At 48.4% G+C, this 25,422-nt stretch overlaps 10 protein-coding genes across 10 annotated transcripts; 7 read left to right on the top strand and 3 right to left on the bottom strand.

Moving 5' to 3' along the window:
* Window positions 1–927: 927 nt before the first annotated feature.
* On the top strand, window positions 928–1,542 carry N7484_011430 (uncharacterized protein; the record flags this gene model as incomplete). Its single annotated transcript, XM_057121817.1, has 1 exon — window positions 928–1,542. One exon carries the CDS (start codon window positions 928–930, stop codon window positions 1,540–1,542), a length of 615 nt encoding a protein of 204 aa, XP_056967571.1.
* Window positions 1,543–2,122: 580 nt separating this feature from the next.
* fbp1 (fructose 1,6-bisphosphate 1-phosphatase) lies at window positions 2,123–3,181 on the bottom strand (the record flags this gene model as incomplete). Its single annotated transcript, XM_057121818.1, has 1 exon — window positions 2,123–3,181. The coding sequence occupies one exon, from the start codon at window positions 3,179–3,181 to the stop codon at window positions 2,123–2,125; it is 1,059 nt and encodes a 352-aa protein (XP_056967572.1).
* A 1,125-nt stretch (window positions 3,182–4,306) lies between these two features.
* On the bottom strand, window positions 4,307–5,683 carry N7484_011432 (uncharacterized protein; the record flags this gene model as incomplete). Its single annotated transcript, XM_057121819.1, has 4 exons — window positions 4,307–4,620; window positions 4,689–5,137; window positions 5,204–5,333; window positions 5,383–5,683. 4 exons carry the CDS (start codon window positions 5,681–5,683, stop codon window positions 4,307–4,309), a joined length of 1,194 nt encoding a protein of 397 aa, XP_056967573.1.
* Window positions 5,684–6,612: 929 nt separating this feature from the next.
* Window positions 6,613–7,910, top strand: N7484_011433 (uncharacterized protein; the record flags this gene model as incomplete). Its single annotated transcript, XM_057121820.1, has 5 exons — window positions 6,613–6,765; window positions 6,817–7,183; window positions 7,241–7,358; window positions 7,414–7,478; window positions 7,531–7,910. 5 exons carry the CDS (start codon window positions 6,613–6,615, stop codon window positions 7,908–7,910), a joined length of 1,083 nt encoding a protein of 360 aa, XP_056967574.1.
* A 512-nt stretch (window positions 7,911–8,422) lies between these two features.
* On the top strand, window positions 8,423–10,093 carry N7484_011434 (Major facilitator superfamily domain general substrate transporter; the record flags this gene model as incomplete). Its single annotated transcript, XM_057121821.1, has 5 exons — window positions 8,423–8,748; window positions 8,798–8,837; window positions 8,893–9,217; window positions 9,273–9,900; window positions 9,958–10,093. The coding sequence occupies 5 exons, from the start codon at window positions 8,423–8,425 to the stop codon at window positions 10,091–10,093; spliced, it is 1,455 nt and encodes a 484-aa protein (XP_056967575.1).
* A 1,151-nt stretch (window positions 10,094–11,244) lies between these two features.
* On the top strand, window positions 11,245–13,100 carry N7484_011435 (uncharacterized protein; the record flags this gene model as incomplete). The annotated part of the gene is made up of 3 exons (XM_057121822.1): window positions 11,245–11,733; window positions 11,798–11,922; window positions 11,981–13,100. 3 exons carry the CDS (start codon window positions 11,245–11,247, stop codon window positions 13,098–13,100), a joined length of 1,734 nt encoding a protein of 577 aa, XP_056967576.1.
* Window positions 13,101–13,492: 392 nt separating this feature from the next.
* Window positions 13,493–14,881, bottom strand: N7484_011436 (FluC/FEX family fluoride channel; the record flags this gene model as incomplete). Its single annotated transcript, XM_057121823.1, has 1 exon — window positions 13,493–14,881. One exon carries the CDS (start codon window positions 14,879–14,881, stop codon window positions 13,493–13,495), a length of 1,389 nt encoding a protein of 462 aa, XP_056967577.1.
* A 307-nt stretch (window positions 14,882–15,188) lies between these two features.
* On the top strand, window positions 15,189–15,997 carry N7484_011437 (fungal specific transcription factor domain-containing protein; the record flags this gene model as incomplete). The annotated part of the gene is given in 2 exon segments (XM_057121824.1): window positions 15,189–15,325; window positions 15,337–15,997. 2 exon segments carry the CDS (start codon window positions 15,189–15,191, stop codon window positions 15,995–15,997), a joined length of 798 nt encoding a protein of 265 aa, XP_056967578.1.
* A 666-nt stretch (window positions 15,998–16,663) lies between these two features.
* N7484_011438 (fungal specific transcription factor domain-containing protein) lies at window positions 16,664–17,305 on the top strand (the record flags this gene model as incomplete). Its single annotated transcript, XM_057121825.1, has 2 exons — window positions 16,664–16,783; window positions 16,835–17,305. 2 exons carry the CDS (start codon window positions 16,664–16,666, stop codon window positions 17,303–17,305), a joined length of 591 nt encoding a protein of 196 aa, XP_056967579.1.
* Window positions 17,306–21,364: 4,059 nt separating this feature from the next.
* N7484_011439 (uncharacterized protein) lies at window positions 21,365–25,408 on the top strand (the record flags this gene model as incomplete). Its single annotated transcript, XM_057121826.1, has 3 exons — window positions 21,365–21,372; window positions 21,435–21,829; window positions 21,888–25,408. The coding sequence occupies 3 exons, from the start codon at window positions 21,365–21,367 to the stop codon at window positions 25,406–25,408; spliced, it is 3,924 nt and encodes a 1,307-aa protein (XP_056967580.1).
* Window positions 25,409–25,422: the final 14 nt, after the last annotated feature.

Here is a 25,422-nt window from a genome sequence, read left to right on the forward strand (position 1 = left end):
AACTTTTTTCAACACTTTCATGCTGTAGCATCTGTGGGATCTATCACTCTCTGAGTCTTGTCCTATGTATTGTAAAGAGACTAGAATATACAGTTCCGAATTGGGCTTTCTTACATGTAACGGGAATCAGAGCAACGATATGTAGTGAATCTCTAGGGGCAGTGAAGTAGCGCGTGAGACTTGAGTCTAGGATGAATCTCTGTCCTGGCCGGACAGACTAGAGCTCAACTTGATACTGCCGCTAGGCCCGAGTGAATCACAGAGAGCTGCACAACCATTGGCTTTCCAATTTCCGGGAAAGGATCGAGCCCCACGCTAAGGTGCGGGCATCGTGCACGGAGCACGCCCTATGAATGAGATTTTCGCGAACTTGAAATATTCCATGCAAATTGACCAAGGCTCAAAGATCACATATGATATCTCCGGGTATTAATCTCTATCTGAACATTGATTCTCTTCACTAGCCATCACTCCATTCTTAGCCAAATGTATTATCATTACCCTTCGCTTAACCTGATTTCCACCCATGAACCCCCTTTCCCTGCGCTAGTGATCTGGCCGGATGCTAGCACTCTTTCGCTTAAGCCACTTCCTCCCATCATCCAATGAGTGACCAGCTTAAAATTACTCAAGCTCCAAATTAGAAAGAAAACATTGAAAAGACAAGGGGGTTTCCAGCCGATATTACCGGACTAATCCACTAGAAGCCTAACTCAGGCTTACTCCCCGCCATGAATGAAACGAAGCCATTCAAGCTTAGCTAGTACCGGTAGTGATTTTATTTCCTGTCCCATTCTACGCATAAAGCTGACCGCGGCCGCTCTTTGCCTAGTAACAAGCCTCTTCCGTTTCTATAATCCCCCTATCTCCGCGTGAAAACAAGAAACACCATTCACACCTCCACCAGATACATCCAATCCTACCAAAATGCGTACCTCCTTCCTCCTCGCTACAGCCCTCGCAATCCTTGGCACCAAAGCTGCCGAATCAAGCACCATCGTCGGTGTTTTCGTCCCAAGCTGGGACGTCACCGTCCCCGGAAATGGTCAAAAGACAAGCAGCGCCGCCAGTCTGGCCAATATCAATGCCAACGCCGCAACCTACCACGTCGGATGCGAGAAGAACGCCCCCAAAACCGACTGCGACTTTCCGACTTCGTGGACTTTCATCCAAGGCGCCGAGACGGCGAGCTTCACGGGCAAATACATTGCTACTTCATCTGACGAATCGTATAACTTCGATGTCACTGTTACCGAGAAGTGGGACTGTAAGCTCAAATCTTCAACTGAGTCTGCTAGCTGTACTATGAGTGTTGGCATGAGTGGCTCGTCTGATAGTGCGAAGTTTGAGTATTCGACTTCATCCACGGCTACTTACTCTACTGTGCCTATGGATCAGTTTTACTATCAGTTGACTGTTACGGCGGGCTTGAGCTCTTTAACTATGCCTGCGGCTACTGAAACTGGTGCTGCGGCTGGTCCTGCTGGGGCTATGATTACGGCCGCTCCCGTTGTTGCTGCTGCTCTTGCTGCGCTGCTTTAATTGAGTCGGTTGGAATGCCAAAAAATTTGGGTTCGTGATGCCTACGAAGTTCTGTGGATATATGCTTTAGTACATTGGGTAATTAATTATATTTGATTATTATCGTGATTTTAGTTTTTCAAACGTTTGCAGAGTAAATTCAAGATTTGGTAGGGCCTCACGGTCCTTTTTCTTGGTGGTGTGTACGGGGAGCGTTGTCATATTGTGTCGAGCGTAGGTAGCTGTATAAGGGGCCCAAGCTGCCAATATTAGGTAGGGCATCTGGGTTGAGGGTAATGCAGTCAAGGGCTTACGATTATGTGAAGGATACTTTCCTGTTCTCTACGTATGGAATAGATTATTTTAATGATTTTTTTGTATTATGTTTTTGAGCTGATCTAAACGTGGCATCGAAAACATTGGCGATGAACGAGCCCAGATATATCAAGTAAATAGAAACCAGGACATCACTCCGACTCAACCGGAGGAAGAAGGGCATGGGATTTTAAAATAAAAGGTCATGACATGAAAATGAGGTTGAGCCAGAAATGAAAATCATGCCCAAGAAATAAGAGCAGAAACAGAATGGTGGGCGATCTGCTTATTTCTTGTACTTGTTGTACATATCAATGACCTTCTGGACCTCATTCTTGGATCCAAGGAAGACACCACTCTTGTCGTGAATGTGCTCGGGAACAATATCCATCAAGCGCTCCATGCGCGAGTTCACAGCCAGACCGCCAGCGTTCTCGAAAATCATAGCCATGGGCGCACACTCGTACAGAATACGCAGCTTACCCTTAGGGCTCTTCGAATCCGCAGGGTAAGCGAAGATACCACCGTACAGCAAAGTACGGTAAGCATCCGCCACCATGGAACCAATGTAACGGGCGCTATAAGGCTTGCCATTCTCGGGGAACTTGAGGGAGTGGAAGTACTGGTTGCACCACTCGTCCCAGTACATAGAGTTACCCTCGTTAACGGAGTAGATGGAGCGGGAATCAGGGAGACGCATGTTGGGGTGAGTAAGGATGAACTCGCCCAGCGAGTTCTCCAGAGTGAAGCCGTTCACGCCACCACCGCGCATGGTGATAACGAGCTGTGCGGAGGCACCGTACATGGTGAAACCGGAGGCAACGAGGCTGGTACCTGGGTGCAGGAGGGCCTCGGGGCCGACCTTCTTACCAGCGCCCATGAGTTCCTCGGGCAGCTGGAAGATACCGAAGATGGTACCGACCGAGACACCGGCGTCCAGGTTGGACGAACCGTCAATGGGGTCACACACGACGGCGTAACGGGCATCGGGGTACTCATCAAAGGTGATGAGCTCCTCTTCTTCTTCTGAGACTAGGATTCGGCACTTTCCGGAGCCGCGCATGGCGGAAATGAAGATGTCATTGCCGATAACGTCGAGCTTCTTCTGGTCGTCACCGGTAATGTTGGAGGATCCGGCAAGACCGGTCAAGTTGATCAAAGAAGCACGACGGATGTAGTAGGCGATCGACTTGAAGGAAAATTGGAGTGCGTGGCACAGCAGGGTGAAGTCACCCGAGGCGTCGGGGTATTTGGTTTGTTCCTCGGTCAGAAACCGGGAGAGTGTGACAATATCGGTGTTAATGTTCTCCTGACCAACAGGGGGTGCGCTATCGGTGGCTGCCATAATGATTTATTTTTAAGGGAGGAATTGAAGGTGTAGAGAAGAGTATAGGGTGGTGTGGTTGGGGTCGAGGGGTAGTGGGGGGCGGAGAAGTAGTAGTAGGTTTTAAGAATATGGGAGCTAATTGAACGAGGAAGGGTTCAATTTAAGCAATCCAAAAGGTTGATAATCGGTGGCAACAAGTCCAGCAAGGCAGGTAGATCGAGGTAAAGTGGAGCGTTCTAACGTCAGGAAAACTAGGACGCAAACCGGTCTAAGTAGTCGCGAACCAAGTTGCCGCGGGGGAGTGACTTCACTTCCCGAGATCCTACGTTTTCGTCATCGTTCCCCGCGTGACCTTGACCGCTCCGGTTTTCTCCTTGTGGGCCGAGAACGCCCGCAAATAAGGATTGAGGAATCTATAAAGTCATACCTAATAGGTAGAGAAGAATTGCCTCGTTTCTGCCGCCCTGTCCAATATAGTCTATTAGCTCTATTTAGCCATTGGGGATAGCATAGTCAGTTGACCTTGAAGAGCTTGGAGTTCCCGAGGGTCTAGATTAGCCTAGATCCCTCCGATCCTTTCCTGATGCCGAGTCTCGGGCTCTCGGGATAACTCCCCGTAGCCGGAAGAATTATATCCCTCCTATTCCTCCACTACGGAGTCAGCTGGACGTGAAAAGTCTGTCCAATTTTAAGGAGATCTGAAAGCTGCCGATCAAAAAACAATAGCATGTTTCTGTGGGTCTATGTGCTACTCCGTGAGAGTATAGCTCGAAAAGAGAAAAAGCGCTACATGTTGCTCGGGGATGATCAATTCTTCCTGCCTATTAGGCTCTCCGGTGTTATCTTCCCGAATGAGAACTTCGCAGACGCAAGAAGATCTTCCACAGCCAATTTCTACGGTAAATAATAGGTCAATGTATCAATTGATCTCGGATTTCGCTCGCGGCACGCTCGCCGAACTATACAATTTACTATCGGCAATTTGACCGGGTCTCAGGCACCCGTGTACGTATCTATTTTTAACTCTTCCGAATTAAATACACGCATCTGAAAGCAAGAGGGTTGTGTCAATCTCTGATATTAAAAATCTCACATTTCCACCTTGGTAAACTCACAGGTTGCCTTTATGCATAACAGAAGGACCTACGCAACCTCGGCTTCAATGATCATCTCATACTGTTGGGGATCAGGCCAAAACTTGCAAATCTTGAAACCAGACTCAGCCAAAAGTTTCTTCCAAGTAGCTTCCGTCCGCTCAGCAGCCGAAAGTAAGGCCAGCATCTGCACGTCCATAGTCGTTTGACTAATGCTCGCCCCTTTAGGTGGAAGGACGATGTCATAAATGAAGAGCTTCGAGTAACCCTTCACCATGGCATCACGGGTATTACCAAGCAATTGCTTAGCTTTCTCATCAGGCCAATCGTGAAGAACCGCATGCATAAAGTATGCACGACTCCCTGTTTCTCGGATGTTAGCCAGCAACCCTAATTATTTGAGAAGCAAGTGGGACAGGCGATGTTCTCACCTTTAACAGGCTGCGGTAAGAAAAAGTCATGAACCATCGCCGTAATTTTTTTGTCCACAGATGCTTTGGCGATAATCTCAGGAAGATCTTGGAGAACGAGGGCCCCGGCTGGAAGATCCGGATGTGCGGCTAGAACATGGGAAATGTCGATGCCTGTGTTTCCTCCTACGTCAACCACGAATGGAGATCCGTTATCCAGATTCGCACCCTCGAGCAATTGGCTTGTATCGTAGACCTTGGTCCAGGGGGTCTTCCATGTTGTCCATGCTTCCATGTGTCCCGTGAAAGCTTCGAAGTACGCGGGACTTGCCTGCAATCGACCGAAGAAATTGAGGCCATCTGGATCGGAGTCTGAGTAGTTGTTTACATTGATGTCGGTCGGCTCTTTGTAGAAGGTTTTGGCTAAGTAGCCTGGTAAATTACGACCAGAAGCGATGTATTGGTGGGTGCTATTTAAAGAGAATGTCAGTACTTTTGTCGTGTCGTATCGGTCATATTGAACTGATTATACTCACGCTGCTTCAAGTGAAGCCCGGACCTTGGTACTTTCATCACCAATGGCAAACGAGAACGGAGTCGGCTTGAATACATCCACTCCCGTCTCTTCAACCACATTGAAAGCTGCCAATAAGCGGAAGAATCGACCTGTATTTCTCGTAAGTGATGTCTCACCAGACTGAGGGCAAGGACGTACGGAGTAGGTTTGTCTCGATAGTGGGCTTGGTCAAATCAACCAGCTCATCTATCGTCTTCTCTCCCCCTCCAATGGCAGTCCAGGATCTCCAAAGCCCCAGATCGATACATGTCTGCAGGGCGGCAAACACAGCAGGATGTTCGAAACAGAACCCCCATGCACGTTCATAGGGGGTCTCCACTCTGGCCAGCAGTCGACGTGCAGCAGCACGGACTTTCAGGCGCTCAACTTCATTGCCACCAAAGGCGTCGATTTGGATGCCGTCGAGAACAGCGATGATTACTTCATTAAGGGATACCATGATGAATTGGACTGTTCAACACAAGGAGTTGAATGTTCTTTGCTTACCAGATGAGGTGGGGATATGGTATATATGACCACCGCTGATGCATTGACCACGGTTTACGGGAGCATGGACCTAGAGGGGCCGTTTTCTCCACCTCTTCACCGCGGTAAACGCTAAAGACTAGTTGACATCCCGATAAGGACGTGTACAGACTATCAATGGCTCTATCAGCGCGATTACTCGCCACTGACGTCCAAGCCCCAACGTGCCTGAGCTATCATCAGAAAAGCTTGGAAAGTTTTGGCCGGCCGTTTCACCTTCTTTCCACATCAGGAAATGATGGCAATTGTCGAAGAAGATCGCTCACCTTCCACGAGAACATGAACAGGACCCAAGCGAGTGATTCACAATGCTTTAACCTATTCAAGCATACTCGCCTTTTCACGGCTCCACCTTCGAGTCTAGACTGATGAATAAAAGAGGGGATTGACCACCAGTGGACACGGTTGGAAATGAGCCGTTTTCCTTGTCAAGCTCGATTCGACGTGTAGAAAGTCAATTTAGCTGTCATGTCGTGGTCGTGTTGCATGTGGGGCTGTGGCGTGGGCTGGGGCGCTGGTGACTCGTGGGAGGAACTCGGACGCACGGTTAGTGGGCTTTAGCGCACCTGTCATGGCATTGTTGTTCCCGGCCCGTTGTCCGCGACGCTACATCTTCAATTTCTAAAACACAAGGCGCCGTACTTTTGAACCCTGGAATTACCAGGAGGAATGTCGATGTCGCTCAATGTATAGATCATATTTTCTTCGACATGTATACCAATGTTGAACTTGATAAATCCCAAGTTGCGTCGTCCTTGCCATGGGTGATAATATGGTGTTTTCGTTTAATTCAAATGACTACTCTTTCATACATCTTTTAGATTATCCTTGTCCATCTTCAACATGGGTGTATACGGAGGCTTGGGACCTATGACCAATGCGGTTATGTGGCTAGAAGCCGTTATTATTGCATTCTTTGTGGGACTAAGACTCTATACACGGAAAGAAATCCTCAATTCCGTTGGACTTGATGATTATCTGGTTTGCTTTGCTCTGGTAGGTGAAGAGATGATCGGAACAGTTGCACTAGCTGCTGACATGCTGTAGGTTCTTCACCTCCTCTATACTATCTTCGTCACCATAGGAACGTACTACGGCCTGGGCCAATTGTACGTCACCGTTGGTGATCCAACCATCTATTTCACTGCGGTGAAGTACGAGCTCTTCAGCCAGGTAGCTGGTCTCATGGTCATTGGTGTTGGTAAGGCAGCTGTGGGAACGTTCCTTCTTCGCATCGTGCGAAACAAGATCCATATTTGGGTTATCTGGGGCTGCCTCTTCATTACGGCGGCCCTCACACTCTTTGCAAGCATCGCTGTCATTGTACAGTGTGTGCCAGTTCAAAAGTCTTGGAACCCATCTACTCCAGGAACATGCTGGCTTAACTTTTCCAATGTTGGCTACACTGTCGGCTGTGAGTGTTGATCGTCATCCATAAGATCCATAATCACTGACCACGAATTCATTCTAGCGTGGTTCGTTGCCGCCGACTTCTCCTTTGCTATTCTCCCCTGGTTCGTGGTCTGGGACCTGAACATGAAAAGAAAGGAGAAAATTACAGTCGCCGTTGGCCTCAGTCTTGGAATATTGTGAGTCAAATTGTCCTTTGAAGCCTGGTGCGCATCTAACCTGATCTACTGCTAGTGCCGGAATATGCGGTATCGTCCGGACGGTTGCGCTATCAGGTTTAGATGCATCCGAGTACATCTGTAGGTCCTCTCCGAACCCCATCGACAATCCGAAATAAGCTTACCAAAATAGATGACACCGTGCCAATGCTCATTTGGTCCGCGACTGAGAGTTGCGTCACAATCATGTGCTCCACAATTCCCGTCCTCCGCCCTCTCTATGTCCGCGTTAGATACGGCAAGGATGGCAAGGATGGCTCTTCCGGCGATAACTCTTATAAGCTGCCGATGTACGGCAGTGGTGGTCAAAACTCTAGTGGTAGGCATTATGGCCAGCTTTCAAAATATGGTTTCAACACTTCTATCCTGGAGTCAAAAAGCTATAATCAGCAGACTGTTATCCAACCCACCAGAACTCATGATAGTGATGAAGTTATTCTCCGGAGTCCTGCCCGGATTGAGAGGACGGATGAGATTTCCGTGAGTTATGAGGCATTTGGCGACAAGGTCTAGGGAAAAGACCGGCTTTAAAAAAATTTGGCTCAATGGGGTTATTTTGGGTTCAGTCCTTCTTTTGTTTTTCATATTGTATTGCAGGTTATTCTCGTGGAATTGGTATCTCGAGGCCTGAGCGATCGTGCTCTGGGGCAAATTTAAGTACGCTGTTATAGCCATTTTCTTTGAGGCCTTGAAATTATGTAGAGCCAATTATATTGGATCTGAGCGATTAGTATACTTTGAGTATATTTACCCCAAGAACTGTGGAATCCCGTTGCCAACAACCCCGGCATCGGCAAATGAACGCGGGTCGATAAAGCGCGAATCGGCGGGGTCCTTGGCAACCCTTGACAGCTTGATAGGATCATCGGCAAATTCCGCGCCAGTTCAAGCATGCGCTATCTTTCCAAAAGATGGCGTGCTCTGACTTGGACTAAGAAAAAGGAGTTTCATGCCTTTTAGAGACCATTATATGAAATTTCCATCGCGTCGAAATAGCTGGGTTGTACAAAAGTACATTCCAAACCATGTCGCTCCCAACGGAAAAATCTCCCCAGATACTGGATGCGATGGCGACCCCGGACATCGAGCTCTCAAAAGAAGCCCTGGAACAGAGCCCGGGCTCGGAGCCAATCCGCCGCCAGAAATGGTATGAATGGTTTGCGCCCACAGACACACCGGCGGAACGACGTTTGATCCTCAAACTAGATGGACTGATCATCGTGTTCGTGTTTTTGGCGTACTGGGCGAAGGTCCTAGATTCGTCGGCCACTAGTACCGCGTATGTGAGCGGCATGAAGGAGGATCTTAAGCTGTATGGGAACCAGTTGAACTATCTGAATACGGTGTATTAGTATGGGCTTCTCATCGGTCGCCGGGGGAGCTTTTGCTAATCTGTGTAGCGTTGGATTCATCGTGATGCAAATTCCGTTGACTCTTTTGGTGAGTTGTAGCGACATTGTGCACGCAGCTCAAGTAGGGTTCTGACGTTCGATAGATGACTCGCTGTCCAGTCAACTACTTCTTACCTGCAGCCGATCTGCTATGGGGTGTTTTCACCCTTGTCCAGTACAAGGTCAGCACCATTACTCAATTATATGCCCTTCGTTTCTTTGTGGGAGCGCTCGGGGGCTTCTTTTTCCCTGCGGTGCAGTGGTATTTGGGGTGTTGGTATAAGCGGTCGGAATTGTCTCGCCGGGGAGCCATCTTCTTCATTGCCAGTCAAGTTGGCAGTATGAGCTCTGGGTATATTCAAGCCGGAGCTTATGACCGATTGGATGGTCAATTTGGATTAGAAGGATGGAGATGGCTGTATATCATCTGTAAGTCAATTGCCCCTGTGTAAGGAGAAGCAAAAAGCATACTGACTCACTGCAGGTTTCGCGTGCACGGTTCCAATTGCCTTTCTCGGTCTTTGTCTGCTGCCAAGTACACCCGACAAGTGCAATTCCCGATTTTTGACTTCAGACGAGATCATACTAGCACAAGAGCGTATGAGATCTGAAAACCGAGAAGCCCGTCAACCTTTCACCTGGCCCGGAATCGTTCGGATTCTCAAAGGCTGGCGACTATGGGTGCTAGTCGCCTTTGCCTTCTTTTTCAGTCAGGCCGATGGGGTATCCTCAAATAGCGGCCTTTCCCTGTGGCTCAAGGCTGAAGGCTATTCTGTGGGGAAAATCGACACAATCACGACTGTCTCGCCAGCTGTCACGATTATTGCCTCGGTGGTCTGTGCCGTGCTGTCAGACATCTACGACGCGAAGGCCAGCTTGATCGCGATTACCGCGGTGTTGAACATATTTGCTTGTGTAGTACTGGCAATTTGGAAAATCCCTAACGGGTTGAAGTTCTTTGCTTTTTTCCTATCCGGCACGGCAGACGGGATCGCGGCGATTATCTATGCATGGGCCAATGAAATCTGCGCCCATAGCGCCGAAGAACGTGCACTGGTGATCAGTGCTATGAACACGATTGGAAATACCTTTGGAGCTTGGATTCCTCTCTTGTAAGGCGCATCTGAGCTATCAATGAAAACTCTGACTGACGATTCTTTCCGCACTAGTGTCTGGAAGACTGTGGATGCTCCTCGTTATCTCATCGGGTACACCTGGACGATCGCACTTGACGTATGCATGTTGATCATGCTGGTGGTGCTTCATCAATTTTGGGTACGGGAGCAGAAATCGACTCGTGCTTGAGAGTATGGGGTGCAGGCCGGGTACTTTTTGCGATTTTGGCACGATTCCAAATAGGCTTGATGGGTACTTGCAGTGAGCCAATCGAGTCATCCAAAGCACCGGGATTTGTTAGCCACGATGTCGGGATCTGTTGGACCCAAAAACATTCATCGGTACGTTTGTCGCCTCGATCTTGCTCGATCTTGTTCGATCTCGGGGGAAATCAATAAAACCCTTGATATTGCATCGGGGCCTAATTGTAAGACAGGGGCCCAATCTCGCTTCGGAGTTCACAAGTTTTCGGAGACTCTCCAACAAAGAGAACCACACGACGTGCATAACAAGGCTGGACGTATCTACTCTCGACTTACGGAGGAATAAACTACTGAACATTTTGACAAGGATGTGGATAATGTCAAGTCGCAATGCGTTGAACCTGGAAACCGGGCTCCTCCACTCGGACGATTATCCACTATGGGCACCAAAGAACTCCACTATGGGGGGATTCGAGACAGGTTTACACCTCGTGTGCCTCTTTCCGTGGTTAGGTATTTCTAATAGAATATGCGCATTTCATTGGACGGAAATTAAGGATAATAAAGGATTTCACTTCCCCCAATCGCATGGCCGATCACCTATATGCACATTACACAGGATGCATTACTACGGACTCCATCTGCCACTAACGGTCATATCACACCATCACATCATTTCATAGCGTTGTCCCAGTGGATCGTGCCTGAATCGGCGCAATGATAAAAACACAGATTAGTCCAAGTGGGGCATCTTGGACCAACCAATCTTGTTTTCGTAGTAGTGAATCAATAGTTCCGCTGATCGATGCAGACCAAGAGGTAGCTGGATCCTGGCCCCATCCCACCTTCACCCTATCAGCATCAACGGCGTCCCGATCGAGGGTTTCGATTCCTCGAGCGGTCCGGCCAGTCCCACGATGGGGCCGGAACGTTCCACTCACTCAAATCCTTTTGCAATCTAATTATCATCCACTTTGATCTACAGGGGAGCATCACAGACCAAGCCTTACACGTAAAATGATATGATACAAAGTCTCGGTCCGCAGCCCTGCCCGAGACCGCAGCAGCGCTCTCCAACTTTTTACTCTCCTTTGTGCTCTCGTCATTTCCCCTGCGAAACAAAGCAGTCAAGTCATCATGGGATCTGAATTGGGGGTTACCGCGGAGTCGAAGGAGGTGGCCACTTTAACTCCAGTGGCCATCTGGTGGGCCTGCTGGGGTTGTGTATGGACTCTTTTCGTCGCCCTGGGTGTCGCCTACCTAATCAAACATCGAGACTCGCCAACAGTCCGGATTCGAGGTTTAGGCCTTGCGCTGTCCGCAATTTTCTTTCTTCATATTTATTTCTGGTCGGTACAATGGGGGGTCATGATAGGTACGCTTATGCCGGGAGATGCCATGTACTGGATCATGGGCACCTGGTTGCCTATCGGAATTTCTCTTTTCTACGCGGCCAACGGTCGTTTCCTTCATATCGCAAAGCTTCAAAAGAAATACGCCTATCCTTGCAGTCGTCTGTCCGTGCAGCCCGGTACAAAGCGCAAGGGAGGGTTAACCGGTCGCTTCCAACATCTTGATTATTCTACAAAAAGTCTCGTCGTTGTTGGTGTTGCAATGTTCATCCAGGTTTGTTGAAAGCCTCAATCACATCATAAGGTTTGAGGTTTTGAGCTGATTGCCGGATTTTTAGATTCTCCTTACTATTGTCATGTACCTCATCTCTCGCAGATTCCATAGCACATGGGGTATTCCTGGCACTGAGGTTCACGGTACTCCCATGGAAGTGAAGTCAGCACAGGGCAAAGGCTGGGAATGGTAAGAGCACTCAAGATGATGCACATCCATGATGAAACACGACTAACACGCAAACTAGGTGGCCTGGTGTTCTGTCGCAAGTCTTCTGGTGCTGGATCGTCGCTCCCTACATTCTCTGGAAGGCCCGTGATATCAACGATACTCAGGGCTGGCGAACTCAAACCATCGCCTGTGCGATTGCTGGTCTTCCCGCGACTCCATTGTGGCTCTGTGGCACCTACGTCGATGCCATGGCCTCCATGAGTGCAGTTTGGCTTCCTCCTCAGTGGTTCTGTCTTGCCATCATGATCATGGAAATCTTTACCATCTTCCTTCCCTGCTGGGAGGTCATGCACCGCCAATCTCTCCGTCAGGAGACCCTCGATGCGATCGCACAATGGGAAGCACGGAACAGGACTGGCGGCGAAGCCAAATCTATCGGCTCCGGTCCCACCGTGGTCGAATCCATCCTGTCCGGCTGGAAGTCCACCAAGGGCTCCGTGCGGTCCGACGCCTCCAATGAAAGTATTCTTACAATGGGTGCCCTCGAATACGTTCTCGATCGCAACCCGGCCCCTCTCCAAGAATTTTCTGCTCTCTGCGAATTCTCTGGAGAGAATATCGCTTTCCTCACCGCTGTGGCCGAATGGAAGAGCTCGCTGCCCGTGGCTCTTAAGGACAAGACTGCTCCCCGCGATGAGAAGATTCAGGAGCTTATGCGTGAGCCTTTTAACCATGCCTTGCATCTATACGCCGAATATATCAGTCCCAGTCATGCCGAATTTCCTGTGAATCTTGGCTTCCAAGTCCTGAAGAAACCGGAACAGATCTTCGAGAAGCCCACTGCCATTCTGTATGGCGAACGCGAGGTTCCCGAGCCTGCCACTCCGTTTAGAGAAACCTTCAATATTGATTCACCTGTGACGCCTTTTACAGGGGACTCTGATAAGGGACTCAAAGACTCGGTAAATGAGATTAAGGACCTCGTACAATACTGGGGTGAAATCCCTGCCGAGTTCGATGCCTCTGTTTTTGACGAAGCCGAGTCAAGCATTAAATACCTTGTTCTTACAAACACATGGCCGAAGTTCATTCGTAACCATCGGGCTTCCATTGGCTCATCTGACTCATCCACTATTCTGGAGGCTGGTGAGAATGTCGTTCGTCTACCTGATGAGCGCTCCACCAAATCAACATAATGGACATGTATTAATCTGGGATATAAACGAAGCTTTGTGATATATAATAATTATGATTCCCCTTCAATTCAATCGTTAATTTCCTATTTACAAAAGCTGAGTCTTGAAACCTGTAAAGAGAGATCTCAAACTGAACAGAGTTTATAATACTACGGTCAATATCGGTCGACCTCGACATGTGCACGTAGCACCGGTTGACTTGACGGGGTAAAGGCGGGGAGAAGAGGTCAAATCAACTACAAGAAGTTTACCGTCAATAGTGTGCTTTTGGCCCCGTTTGTGGGTCAGCAGCCTCATAACTTGTAGTCTTGACTTGAAGATCGGCGCTTCTGCCAAGAATCGTGGGGCTTCATGTATCCATAGCTTTTGTGAAAGCGCTCTTTCTTTCCAATCTATATATCCCTGAAACATAAGGGAGTATCAAGACCTTGAGTCCACTTCAAGCTCCCAATCTCTATGACAAGTGCACATAGTGCGACCACAACGCTCAAAGCTGCGTAAAAATATGCGTGTCTCTTGCGAAGGCCAGACAGTTCCAAAACCCACGTACTCACAGTTGTCAGACACCCACAGAACCCGTCCATGATTCCTTGCAAGATCTGACATCCAGCAAAGCTTGCTCCACTGAATGAAGCATGTTGCAGCGAGTACGCCATTCCTAGTATCATGGTACCACTCATATTAACAACGAATGTCCCTAATGGAAATGACGCGATGCGGCCATTAAGCTTCAAGGATATGAAGAACCGCACCAAGGTCCCAAGTGGCGCAAATACAAGTGCGAATATAGTTGGTCCTTCCCACATTTCCGTACTCCAGAGTGAGACTTCCCCTATGCCCTGTGAGAATAATGCTGCAAGACAAATCACAGCTACCCAAGATAAGATCGCTAGGATGGACACAAGAGGATCTAGGAACTTGTACACCCAGCGCTGTGGGAGAGTAGGCATCCAAGCAGATGTACCGATGGCAAGGTGAGCACCTAGAAAGAGACTGAAAACCGACAGCCCAATCTCGGTAAGCAGCACCGCTACTATGGCCATGAAACTGAATCCTCCATTGGGAGCCTTAGCTCCGGCCGGAACTGAGGTAAATAGCGAAGTATGAGAGTAGGATCCAAGGGACACAGCCAGGTCATTAGACAGAGCAAGAAAGGCATCACGAATGAACGTAGAGAAGGAGGTGAGACTACCGCAGAAACCAGTTGTCAGGCCAATGTATAGAGGGATGGTCTTTTTGTGGTTCGTTGCCGCTTGTGCAGTGTGTGAGATATCGACGCGGAAGAGGCTTTGGTCTTGGCTCAGAAATCCCATGATGAAGCTCCCTCCTACATTGGCCCAGAGGACACTGGTGTTGACGGGTGTGCCGGGGTAGAATGTTAGACATTCAATAGCTAGTCGTAGAACAGTGCCAGCAATTGAGAAAAATATGAGATAGCCAATAATGCAGGTCTTTCGAAGAATCTTCCAGAGCGTTCGCTTTTTCGACGGCTTTGGTGTATCTGGAACGCCAGCATCTTGTGTGTACAGTTGTGCGGGTTCAGTTTCCTGATGCAGCGGAAGGGATTCACGATCATCTTGAGAGCGGCGAGTTTCGAGGAACTCTTGCTGTCTTTCTGGGTTTTCTGCGGATATGTATACTGGAGGTGGTGCAGCGACTTCGTCTAAATTGCTTCGCGGCCCCAGAATTTGCGATTCTAATGAATTGGACGTAGAACTAGATAGTCGGATGGAGCCTGAATCATTGCGATGCAAAGCTTTCCTATCATGGGGTGGCAGCATTGAGATCATCAATTTTCAAAGGTGACATGAATAAGGTAGAAAATACAATATACAAGGTACAAGAGGAATTGATTTTCGAGCGACATGCTGAAGAATTTAAGGATTTGCTATCTTGTTGAAGGCACGATTCGGGCGGGCCGTATAAGGTCCCATTACGTTGGGCCGGATCCACACCGTCATCATAACATAAGCCGTTCGATCCGCCTCACCCGGTTGCCTCCCACTTAGGCTTCACGATAACAAAACCTTCCATAAGTGCAGATCCTTGGTACTAGCATTCATTTGTATGAATCTCTGATCATCCACAATGAAACGTCAACGTGTGGGAATTGCCTGCGACAAATGCCGTGATCTCAAAGCCAAGGTTAGAGCTGGTACTCCTCTCACTATATTGAGCGCTCTCATCGCTTATCCGAGTGAATGTAGTGTGATGGAAGACAACCTGTATGCTCCAGGTGTGAAGGATATATGTTCGCCTGCACCTGGTCGAAAAGAAGACGGCGTGGGTCTCAGATCGGCCCAGTCGGTACGGACGGAACGCAGCGTCATTCCCCTGCACTTGCGGCAGACGTCTCCGCAAGGGGAGGCGTTCCAGGCCTCTCGAGAGCTGTTGACTCATATGAATCGCTAATTCAAGAGTTCCGTTCCTGTTTGGATGGAGCCCGCCAATCTGCACTCGATGCCAGCCTGGGGGAGATCCGACGCCATATCCCGCATCAGGCGCAGCAGCGTTCGCGAGAGGCTACTGAGGCAACTCCTCCGGCATATGACTCTCCAGTAGCATTTTCTCCTACATATGTTGGAAAGGCGAGTGACATACATTTCATACACAGTATTCGCCAATGTGTACAGGGACCAACAGAACCAGCTGGAGAAGCCGCCCAGAATTATAGTCAAACTCATAGCCCAGAGAGTTTGACGCTGTTTAAGCATCCAGTGCTCTTCCCGTCACCATCTGAAGCGGAGCAATTCCTGGATGTCTATCTTTCAACTATTCATGTTGCATACCCGTTCATCTCCAAGTCGGTTTTGCTAGAGGCCTTCCAAAGATTCCAGGCTGGAGACATCAATAAGTCAGAATTTCGGCCATGGCTCGCACTCTTCAGTACGAACTAAGCGAGGTACATCATGTTCAATTGTCTTTCTAACGAATTTCTAGGCTTTATTTTCGCCATCGGGTCATATTACACTTCCTTTCCTCATAGCAAGGACTCGGGCAACCAGTACCACTTTCGCTACCATGATCAAGGTGTCTACTTTTCTGGGGAGCTGAGTGCAGATTGCTCTCTCATGAGCATCTGGACTTTGCTAGTTCAGTGCTTCTTTCTCCTTGCAGTCTGCCACACGGACCGGTGCGTGTATTCCACATGGTATCACTTTATGGCCAGTACTAATACTCTTGGCAGCTGTTGGAACATTTTAGGATTTGCGATACGTATGGGACAAAGTATTGGTCTGCACGTGGAATCGTACCCTAGCATAGCAGACCGACCGCATTGGCGACGCACTTGGTATGCAATGTATGTCTTGGACCGATTACTTGCTCTTCAGCTCGGACGGCCCATGGCTATACATGAAGTTGATTTTCAGGTGGAACTACCCTCTTTAGGTGATCAGTCTGCATTCCTTCCTTCTGGTCATTCAGAAGACTCCCAGGTCGGACCTGTGGCCCATAGCCAGATGATGAGCTATTTTTTGGAAGTGATACGATTCTCGCATATTGTTGGACAAGTCATTCAGATGTTGTACCGACCATCTCAAATTGATCTATCTCCAGACAACATGCTTCATAGTGCATCTAGTCTGGACCAGCGCTTACTTGAATGGAAAGTGAGCCTTCCGCGACATTTACGGTTCGATATGGGCCACACTTTTGAAAAATCCATGTCGTTCAAACGTCAGGTAGGTGATTACAACCCCCTTGAGCTCTACAGATACTGAGTTATCGTACAGCGTAACATGCTTGCGGTGAAATTCCATCATCTTCGTGCGCTCATCCACCGACCATTCCTTTGTCTACCACTTTTGCAGATGAATAATCAGTCCTTCATGAACTTGCTCATTCGGGATAAGGAGCGCATATCCCAAGCAGAGTCAATCTGTGTTCATGAAGCTCAGGAAACAGCTCATCTGCTTCATAATGTGGTAGATGAGCGGAGTTTGGTTCACGACTTCCCATGGTGGCAGATGATCTCATGTCTTATCTGCGCGAGCTCCATCTTATTCGTGGCAGAAAGTTTCTATAACAATAATAATCCCGCACATAGCAAAATTTCTTCACAAAGCTTGCGTGAAGACGCCGGGACTTGTCTCAAGGTGTTTGAAGCTCTCAGCTCGAACTCTGCCGCGGCGAGAAAGGCCGCGGATATATTGCAGGGTCTATCACAGATGCGTCGATCGACAGAAGAAGGTATATCCATCTAAAGTATTGGAGTCAGTCTATCTCAAGCGTGTTTTACTCACATATTCTCAGCAGTGGCAATCGGCTCGTCAAATCTGACCCCTGCCTCTCAACTACAATCTACTCCCTATGCTCCGAAAAACGGGCCTCAGCCTGGCGAGGCCAGTGCTGAACTTATTTCGCCTACCATTTTCCCCTCCCCATGTATTTCGGCTGATCCGACCAATCTCAGTGGCTGGCCTAGTGAAATTTCAAGTGCCATGGAGTGGTCTATTAGGTTTCTTGATTATCCTCATTTTCAGTCAAGTGATCTTTCACTTCCAACAACCAACTTATACTAGCAATGTAAGTGTTTATGGCTTATGAGAGATGACATATTATAGTATTTGGAAATCATATTCTCTTACATTTCCGTCACAAATTTCACGATAGCTTTCAAATATAGCTTATGCCAGATGACAAGAATGAAAGATAATATTAAGGAATGCCCGGATGATCCGGATACCACGGGAAGCGCGGACCCGGCGGCTACAATAACATAACAGAATACCCCCTTTGAGGTCATACAGCCGTGGTAGTATCCAGCTTCAATTTTCAAGTTCATCTAGAACACATTGCTAGACAATTCGATGCCTGAGACCTCCAATTGATTTTGTTTCTTGGCAACTACGCTTCAGCGCTGGTACGCCAGGAATAGCAAGATATTTCCCTAACAATTTCAAAATCAATCGTTTTTCCTTCCCATGGATATTCTTCTCCCTAGCCATGATAACACAGGCTTTAAGTGGGACCTTTTTGGAGACGGTGTTGGGCTGCTATTCGAAGGGCTGATGACGCGCAATAATCTTGGCATTCGTAGATGATAGAATTTGCGGCGGCAGATTGGACAGCTGGCATCCTGTGTGCGGAGCCAAGTATCAATGCAGGGTTGGTGAAAGAAATGTGAGCATGGAAGCTGTCGATAAATCGAATCATCACCAAGAACATCGCCGCAAATAACGCAAGTATCTGGAACTTCGCCAGAGTCTGTAATCAGATGTATACGTTAGCAAGATCCTCAAAGAAAAGCTCTTCGAGTTTGAGATATCTCTCACTTGTGAGACAATTTCTTCGTCCATGGTAGCATGGCATTTGCGCATATAATAGCTCGGTGAATGTTAAACCTCCTCGGGCTGTGCGGGATGGAACGTATAGGTAAACGGAACCCATCTTAATGGATACCAGACAAAATCCCACAGGCTGCCGTATATATAATGGATATACTTTCCATTGAGAATTTATCGGAAGGTAAAATCTATTGAGTCATTATACATTGGTGATCTCGTAGAGGCTGTTTGCCGCATTTTCCGCAATACCCGAAGGCAGGCTTTGTCGGGTTTACACATATAGCTCACAATACCCATGATTCTACTCGGGCCGATTTTATTTCCTTATGACCTCGGGAGGCCATTGCCCGGGATTGTTCCTCTCAGCCGTCATGACTGTGACCGACTGGGTACAATTTTCCGTGTATCAGGCCATGCCTTGGTGATCTTTACACTTAAATGCACAAGCCTTCATTCATTTGGTATCTGAGGATTTATTAGTCAGCCATCTCATTCGAGGCTTGTCCATCATCTCACTTGATTAATTTCAAGATTGCAAAATGATATACCCAGGACCAGCCAATCCCTGCCTGAGGCAGCTAGGATACTAACGCTAGTCCCTTTGCGGAGTGGTAGTAGAATGGATCCGGGGCGGGCTAACCGTCCCGAAGTAGTTTAGGGCGGTCATCCCGGTTAGCTTAAGAAAACTTCGATTTGTGTTTTCACTCTCTTCCTTTCCTCCATCAGTGCACATTCCATTGCAATAAAATGCCTTTTGCTTGGGGTGCGACTTGAATCTCATTCTTCAATGAAGATGATACATTATACGACTCACTGACGCGAGCTCGTCTTGCAGGAACTCAATTTATGGTAAGCGATTGTCTCGGTTAAAAATTTTCTGCCCCAACACGCGCATCATCTTTATGATGATAACTATAACCATTTTCAAACTAGAGTCTTTGACCCCTTCGGGGAATGAAACTTCTGTTATTGCACGTCAGTCTGAGCTACTCGCGCTCATTTTGATTGTTGTCACTGCTGGTCGTCGAGATTTACAGAGAGCTAACTTTGCCCTCTTAGGACTAATCGTATCACCAACCTTAGCAACACACAACTGTCTGGCTTGTTTTTACAAATGGTAAGCTACCTTTTTTTCTACTCTCCCACCATACTCTTCTCCCCTTTTTATGATGAACGCATTTAAGACTGGAAATTACCGTCCAAGGCCTCCGGGTCACTGACGATAACCAAGGCTTGACTGAACTTTTAATATCTCTTGCATCTTTATTCCGAACTAGGCTTCAGAACCATATGCTAACTGGGATAAAGATAGATGTAAGCTTCCGACCCGTTACCACTCAACATTCCTCACGTCCGAAGATGAAATGGCACTGGGCTCCGAAACAACATGACGGATACGCCCTTTTTGCGGCAGGCCTAGAAAACCTCGCCCACTGAGACATGTCTCATGAATCTCATCGACTCACATGACTTGATGATGAGTTGCTAATCAACTCGCTCAGTATTTTGTCTTGACCGACTACATTGTCCTCGTAGAAACTCAAAAGGTATGCGGTTACTTGCATCTTGTGTTTTCTCTTTCTTCTGCCCCATCTTCTATGATGAATCCTTTAGATGACGAGTCTTATCGGCGTTTGCCATGCAGACAACATCTTTTTAATACCATTCATGCCTTTCTGAAAATTTTTTCCCTCTGTGAAAATTCTGCATAACGAGTTTCTTTGAAAGCAGTGACTAATTCGTCCTGTCAAACAGTAATCTTCTCTTTTTTGAACTGTCGTCTCAATTTCGAACTTGTCATACCGTAGGTGTATGTCACACTGTCTCCTTTCCACCCACATCGTTTTTCCTGATGAATCGACGAAAACAAAAGACAAGCATATGTCCGAGCCACTGGCTTTGACGAGATCGTCATGCCTGATCAATCACCAAACACTTTTTTGATTGTCACCCATGTCCATTCAGTGCTCGATACTGATCGGTCTTGAATAGTGTCGGCATAAAACTGATCACTTATGACAGCGTTGCTCCTTTTTTACATGATTAACGTGAGTTGATTTGTCTTCCGTTCGTACACTGGATTTTTATTCTTTGCTCCCCTTTTTACATGATGATTTACTTTATTATCACGACGGTCAACATAAGGAATTTTTCAATTGATGACCACCGCCTGTGACAGGGCATATTATCTGACACTTTGTTCACAATTATTTTTTTGTTAATCGCGTTTTTGGGAAATCCAAAACTAACGTTGGATTCAGTGAACAGGGATCTTTTTCAGCCGCGTCTTCTGCCGGTCTCCGGCCGAGGTTTATTACAGAACCACTTAGGCCCCTTTAGCGTCCAGTACTGTAGTTAGAATCCAAATGATTACAAATGCAAGCTATTCCACAAAAGTATCTCTTTTCTCCCTATCACACCTGTGAAGGATTGTCAATCTTGCAGTGTATATCCCTCGTGTCTGGTTTATTTTAGAAACGTCCTTGAATTTTCCTGAAGGAAGAAGCCAAATCCCCAATCCTGGTGTGATGCGCAGGCTGATTGGCTGTTGATCTGGTCAAAGGGTGTGGGGCTAGCGGCCTTGGACCTGTAAGCGTCGGTGATAAGCGCTGAACCTGGGCCGTGTGTGATGAGAACCTCCAGGGTGCATATGAGGTTCCCCGCTTCGACCACGACTTTCCATATCCGCTATGGTTTTGCTGAAAGGTCTTTGTGCTTCCAAATATAGATCATGGCCCCCTCTTCTCCCCCTGTGGATAGCGTGCCATTCGCCTGGGTCGGCACTAATTGGCCCTACGGACTAGGGTTTGGTTGTGTTCTCTCTTTCAAGCTTTCTGAATTACAGTCATTGAATTTGGCCTCTCGTCGTTTGTCTTTTTCTTCGTTCGTGTTGAATTCACGAATCCATATCTTGATCTCCTGGGGACTATCATGGCCTCGAGCTGAACAGTGTGTTGATGGGTGCATAGTCCCAGGATGAACAGGTGCGTCAGACTACTTGAGCCTCTTAACATTCGCTTGCCCAGAGCTCATTATGTTGACTTAGGCTTAGTTGGATGGCTTCAAGTCATGCAGGCGACGAGCAGCAGTACACTAGCTGGTCGTCAGCCGCTGCCAACAATAACCAATCCTCCCCAGGTCGTCGAGACCAGGCGGTGCAGCCGCCTTTGTTGACGACTGCACTGAGTGGCCTTCAATTCCACCACGGAACGACCCCTTTATCTTCAACTTCGCTTTCGAGTCCGTTTATTCATACCCAGTCTCCATGCGTTCCATCTCCAGCAAACGCTCGGTCCACGTCATCCTCTAGACAGGCAGCGAACTATAGTGTCCCTTATAATCCACAAGACTGGGGACCTCCTATTGCTGCCGCTGCTCAAGCTCAATACTCTCATCAAACCACTCAGGTTCGGGTTGTATCCCAGCCGAGAACTCATACAGGTTGGTTTCTCTTGATTATAGAGTAACGATTGGTAGGTCTAATATTGACGAAACGTAGAGGAATCTTTGTCACCACCACCTCCACCATACTCACCCCCGAGCAACCAAAATCGAGTATCGCAAGGAACGTTTGGATCCCCCAACCCCAATGTTTCGGTGACGCCTTCGGTGACGCCACCCCAGAACCCTCCCAGGGATGGAGATTTTTTTGCAAATCCCGAGTATCCACGGCGTTCAGCACATCGTCCTCGTCCACTTTCTATGGTCTACACAACCGACACTGAGTCTCATCACCAATTGCCACCTCCACCTCCCCAACAGGGTAACCAGGGATCTAGATCTGTCTCACACAGTCGACTTGATGGAAACCAGGGCTTGCCTTATCACACCGCTCAATCTCATTCCAGGACTCGAGTCTCCCTTTCGTCCTATGAACAAGCTATGCCATCGCCAGCTATTAGAGATCAATTACCAGGACCTTCTTCTGGCCAATTGGAAGCACCTTCGAGGCCACCTGCATCGCGAAGAGCTGCCTCTGCGGGTGCGGTTGTCAGCAGTGCAGGCCCTTCGAGGGAACATAGTCAAACGAGAGATCGATCTCCATCTAGCAGTGGCTGGGCACTAGGTATGCCACTTCCACCACCACCGCCAGGTCCACCTCCAACCGTGCGGTCTGTCAGCGTGAGCGGTTCATCGGAGTCGTCTTCCGCGAGAACACCTCAAGGTCAGGTTAGAAGTAGAGCTCGACCACCACCTATGATGGGAACTGGCCTGGGGAGTATTCCACCAACCCCTGCTGACTGGGTGGATGAAGAATACTTGAAAAGTCGGCCAAGTCGGGACGAGCCATTGCATATCGACACCACCAAAGCGATCTCAGCACCTGATCGAGCCGAATATCTTGACTCCAATGGCGAAGTACGCGAGAACCAAAAAACCCCGGGAAGCGGTGGTCTTTTCCGTAGCCCGGCAGTCCGTGATCCAAGTGCCAAGGGTATTCGTGAAAGGCGAATTGAGCGTCGAAATCGGCAGAGTCAAACATTCGACGATATGAGTGCTGTGTCTTCCAGTGGAAACCCCTGGGCCGATGCTTTAGAACAGATCAAACCATCGAATTTGGTTCTCCCAGAAGCGAGTAATTCTCCCGATCCAACACAACAGCCCTCATCATCAAGATTTACCCCCAAAAGTTCAAGGAGTCTTCCCTCGGAGGCTCAATTTACTACCTCGCGGTCTCGAGCGAGTTCTGGGGGCCTCTTCACTGACCAGTCGTCTTACTCTTCGCCCAAATTGGAATCAAGCCCGACCCCTGGACCCAGTGGGCCATCGGCTACATTCGCGCATACGCCTCCCTTCTCGCCAAATGGTGAACCTTCGTCCGCTCATCCCAAAGAGCCGCCCCAGCCAATACCACCAAAAGCACTGCCAACTCCTCCGCTGGGTTCTGGCAAGGAATTTCAGCCACAGCCCCGGCCTCGTGGTTCTTCTCGAAGTCGGGAGGATCGTCCAATCTCACATATTTTGCATATGCCGAATGATGGTGCTCCTATGATGAAGCCACTCTCACCCCGTCGAGTCCCACTGCAACAGGCGACGCAGTCAGCTTCCCTAGAATCTATCATTAAGCAAGATACCGATTTTATGCAGGATGCTATACAGCGGCACAGAAAGTTTATTGAGGATGAGGCTGCTGCTCCAACCGAGGCGGAAGCCCTAAAGGTCTTTACACAGTACATGATCGCCGAATCGCAAATCCGGCGTGGGCGGTATGCCTCCGTCTGGGACTCTGGGTCCTTTGACGCCGAAAGTATGCATAGCAAGCTCTTTGAACGCCCCGTTGAACCTCCGATAAAAACAATCAGACCTGCCCCAATGCTGGAAATTCCTCCAAATCGACCTGGTAGGCCGGATTCTGCGTGGTGGAATAACTATCAGCCTTGCCTGTCGCCTATTGCCAGTCTCAATATGAGCAACGACGAGATGAGCTCGCGGGGTCGTGCCCCCAGCCGCTGGTGGGAGTCTAAGACAGGATCCAGTAGCGAGGGGGATGGAAGACGTGTGCGGCGCTCCAAGCGTGAATCGAAGTATATGGGATTGGCTCGAGATGCCATGCAGTGGGATCAGGAACGGACCCCATCTAAACTTGATGATGCGGGTGCAAACTATACGGACCAGTACATGCCTTATGGGCCCGACGAATATCCGCCAGAGAAGGTCGGCTGGCACGATGAAGAGAAGGAGTATCCTAGTGCAGGCGCCGAGCGCCGCTATGAACAGTTCATTGGCAACCAAAAGCTAGACATTTCACGACTGGTGACTCTACCTCCACCATACCCACGTCACTACCCAGCGGTCAACAATGGGCATCCAGATCTCGTATCATATCGGACAACGGTTCGATCCATCACTGATATCTCTGAGATAAAGTCCACCAGGCAGCGTTATCAGTTGGATGTTGAGAGGATGACTCAAGAAAACCAGGACCAAATTCAAGAGGGTCGTCGCCATTTCAAATCTAATATTCAGAGCCAGATCCAAGAAGGCAGCCTCACCTTTGCGGAAGCTGCTGAGGCCGAAGCTGCCATGATAGTTGATGAACACAGACGCGAAGGTGAACTAGCAAAGCGCCAGCTGGAGTCGTATCAAAAGATGGTGCTGAAGCCAATGCATGCCATAATTATGGATCGTATCGACAAAGCAACATCCTGCATTGACGAGCTGAGCAGTAGGCTTTTTGACGATGCACAGCATGAGACACCTGATCAGACGCAAGAGGAAGGCGATGAAAAGCCCGAGCTGCTGGAGAAACTTACACAGCTTAAATGGCTGTTCGAAGCGCGCGAGCAATTACACCGAGAAGCATTCGACCTTGTCAGCGGTCGCGATGATAAATACAAAAAAGTTGCTCTGTTGCCATACCAGCAAAGCAAGAACGAAGACAAGCTACGTGAAACACAAGCCTTCTTCTTGAAAGATTCCTTAGACCGACGTGTGCAGTATGAGACCGAGGCGTTTGCCCGTCTTGAATCGTTCCTAAATATCATTGAACAGAATGTTGTTCGTGGCGTCGAGAAACAACTATCAGCCTTCTGGGATATTGCCCCCTCCCTCCTCGCCTTGGTACAACAGGTCCCAGAAAACCTGCATGGTTTCCAGGTTCAGATCCCGGCAAATGAGTATGAAGAGAACCCGAGCTACCATGCGCATCCGCTGCAGTATCTCTACTCGCTGCTCTCGCATGCCGAGAAGTCCAGTTACCAGTATATTGAGTCCCAGACCAATCTTCTCTGCTTGTTACATGAGGTCCGGTCGGCTCTGATGCGAGCCAATCGGAACCTTACGGAGGCGGAAAGAATTCAGCGAGGGGAGTCTGAGGAAACAGTCCGTCAGATGATGGAGATGACCCGAGCAGATGAAGAGATCTCTCTTACTACTGATTTGAAGGACAAGGTGGCCACTGTTGAAGGGCAGTGGACAGAGGCTCTTGGAAGCCAGATTGAAGTGTTACGAGAAAGAGTCAAAGAACAGCTCATAAGTGAAGATGCATGGGAAGACTTGGAGAGATTGGAGCAGGAATAAGACCCTGAAGGTGA

The sequence above is a fragment of the Penicillium longicatenatum genome (genome assembly GCF_028827895.1).
Source record: "Penicillium longicatenatum strain IBT 33135 chromosome Unknown contig_7_segment0_segment0, whole genome shotgun sequence".
NCBI lineage: Eukaryota > Fungi > Ascomycota > Eurotiomycetes > Eurotiales > Aspergillaceae > Penicillium > Penicillium longicatenatum.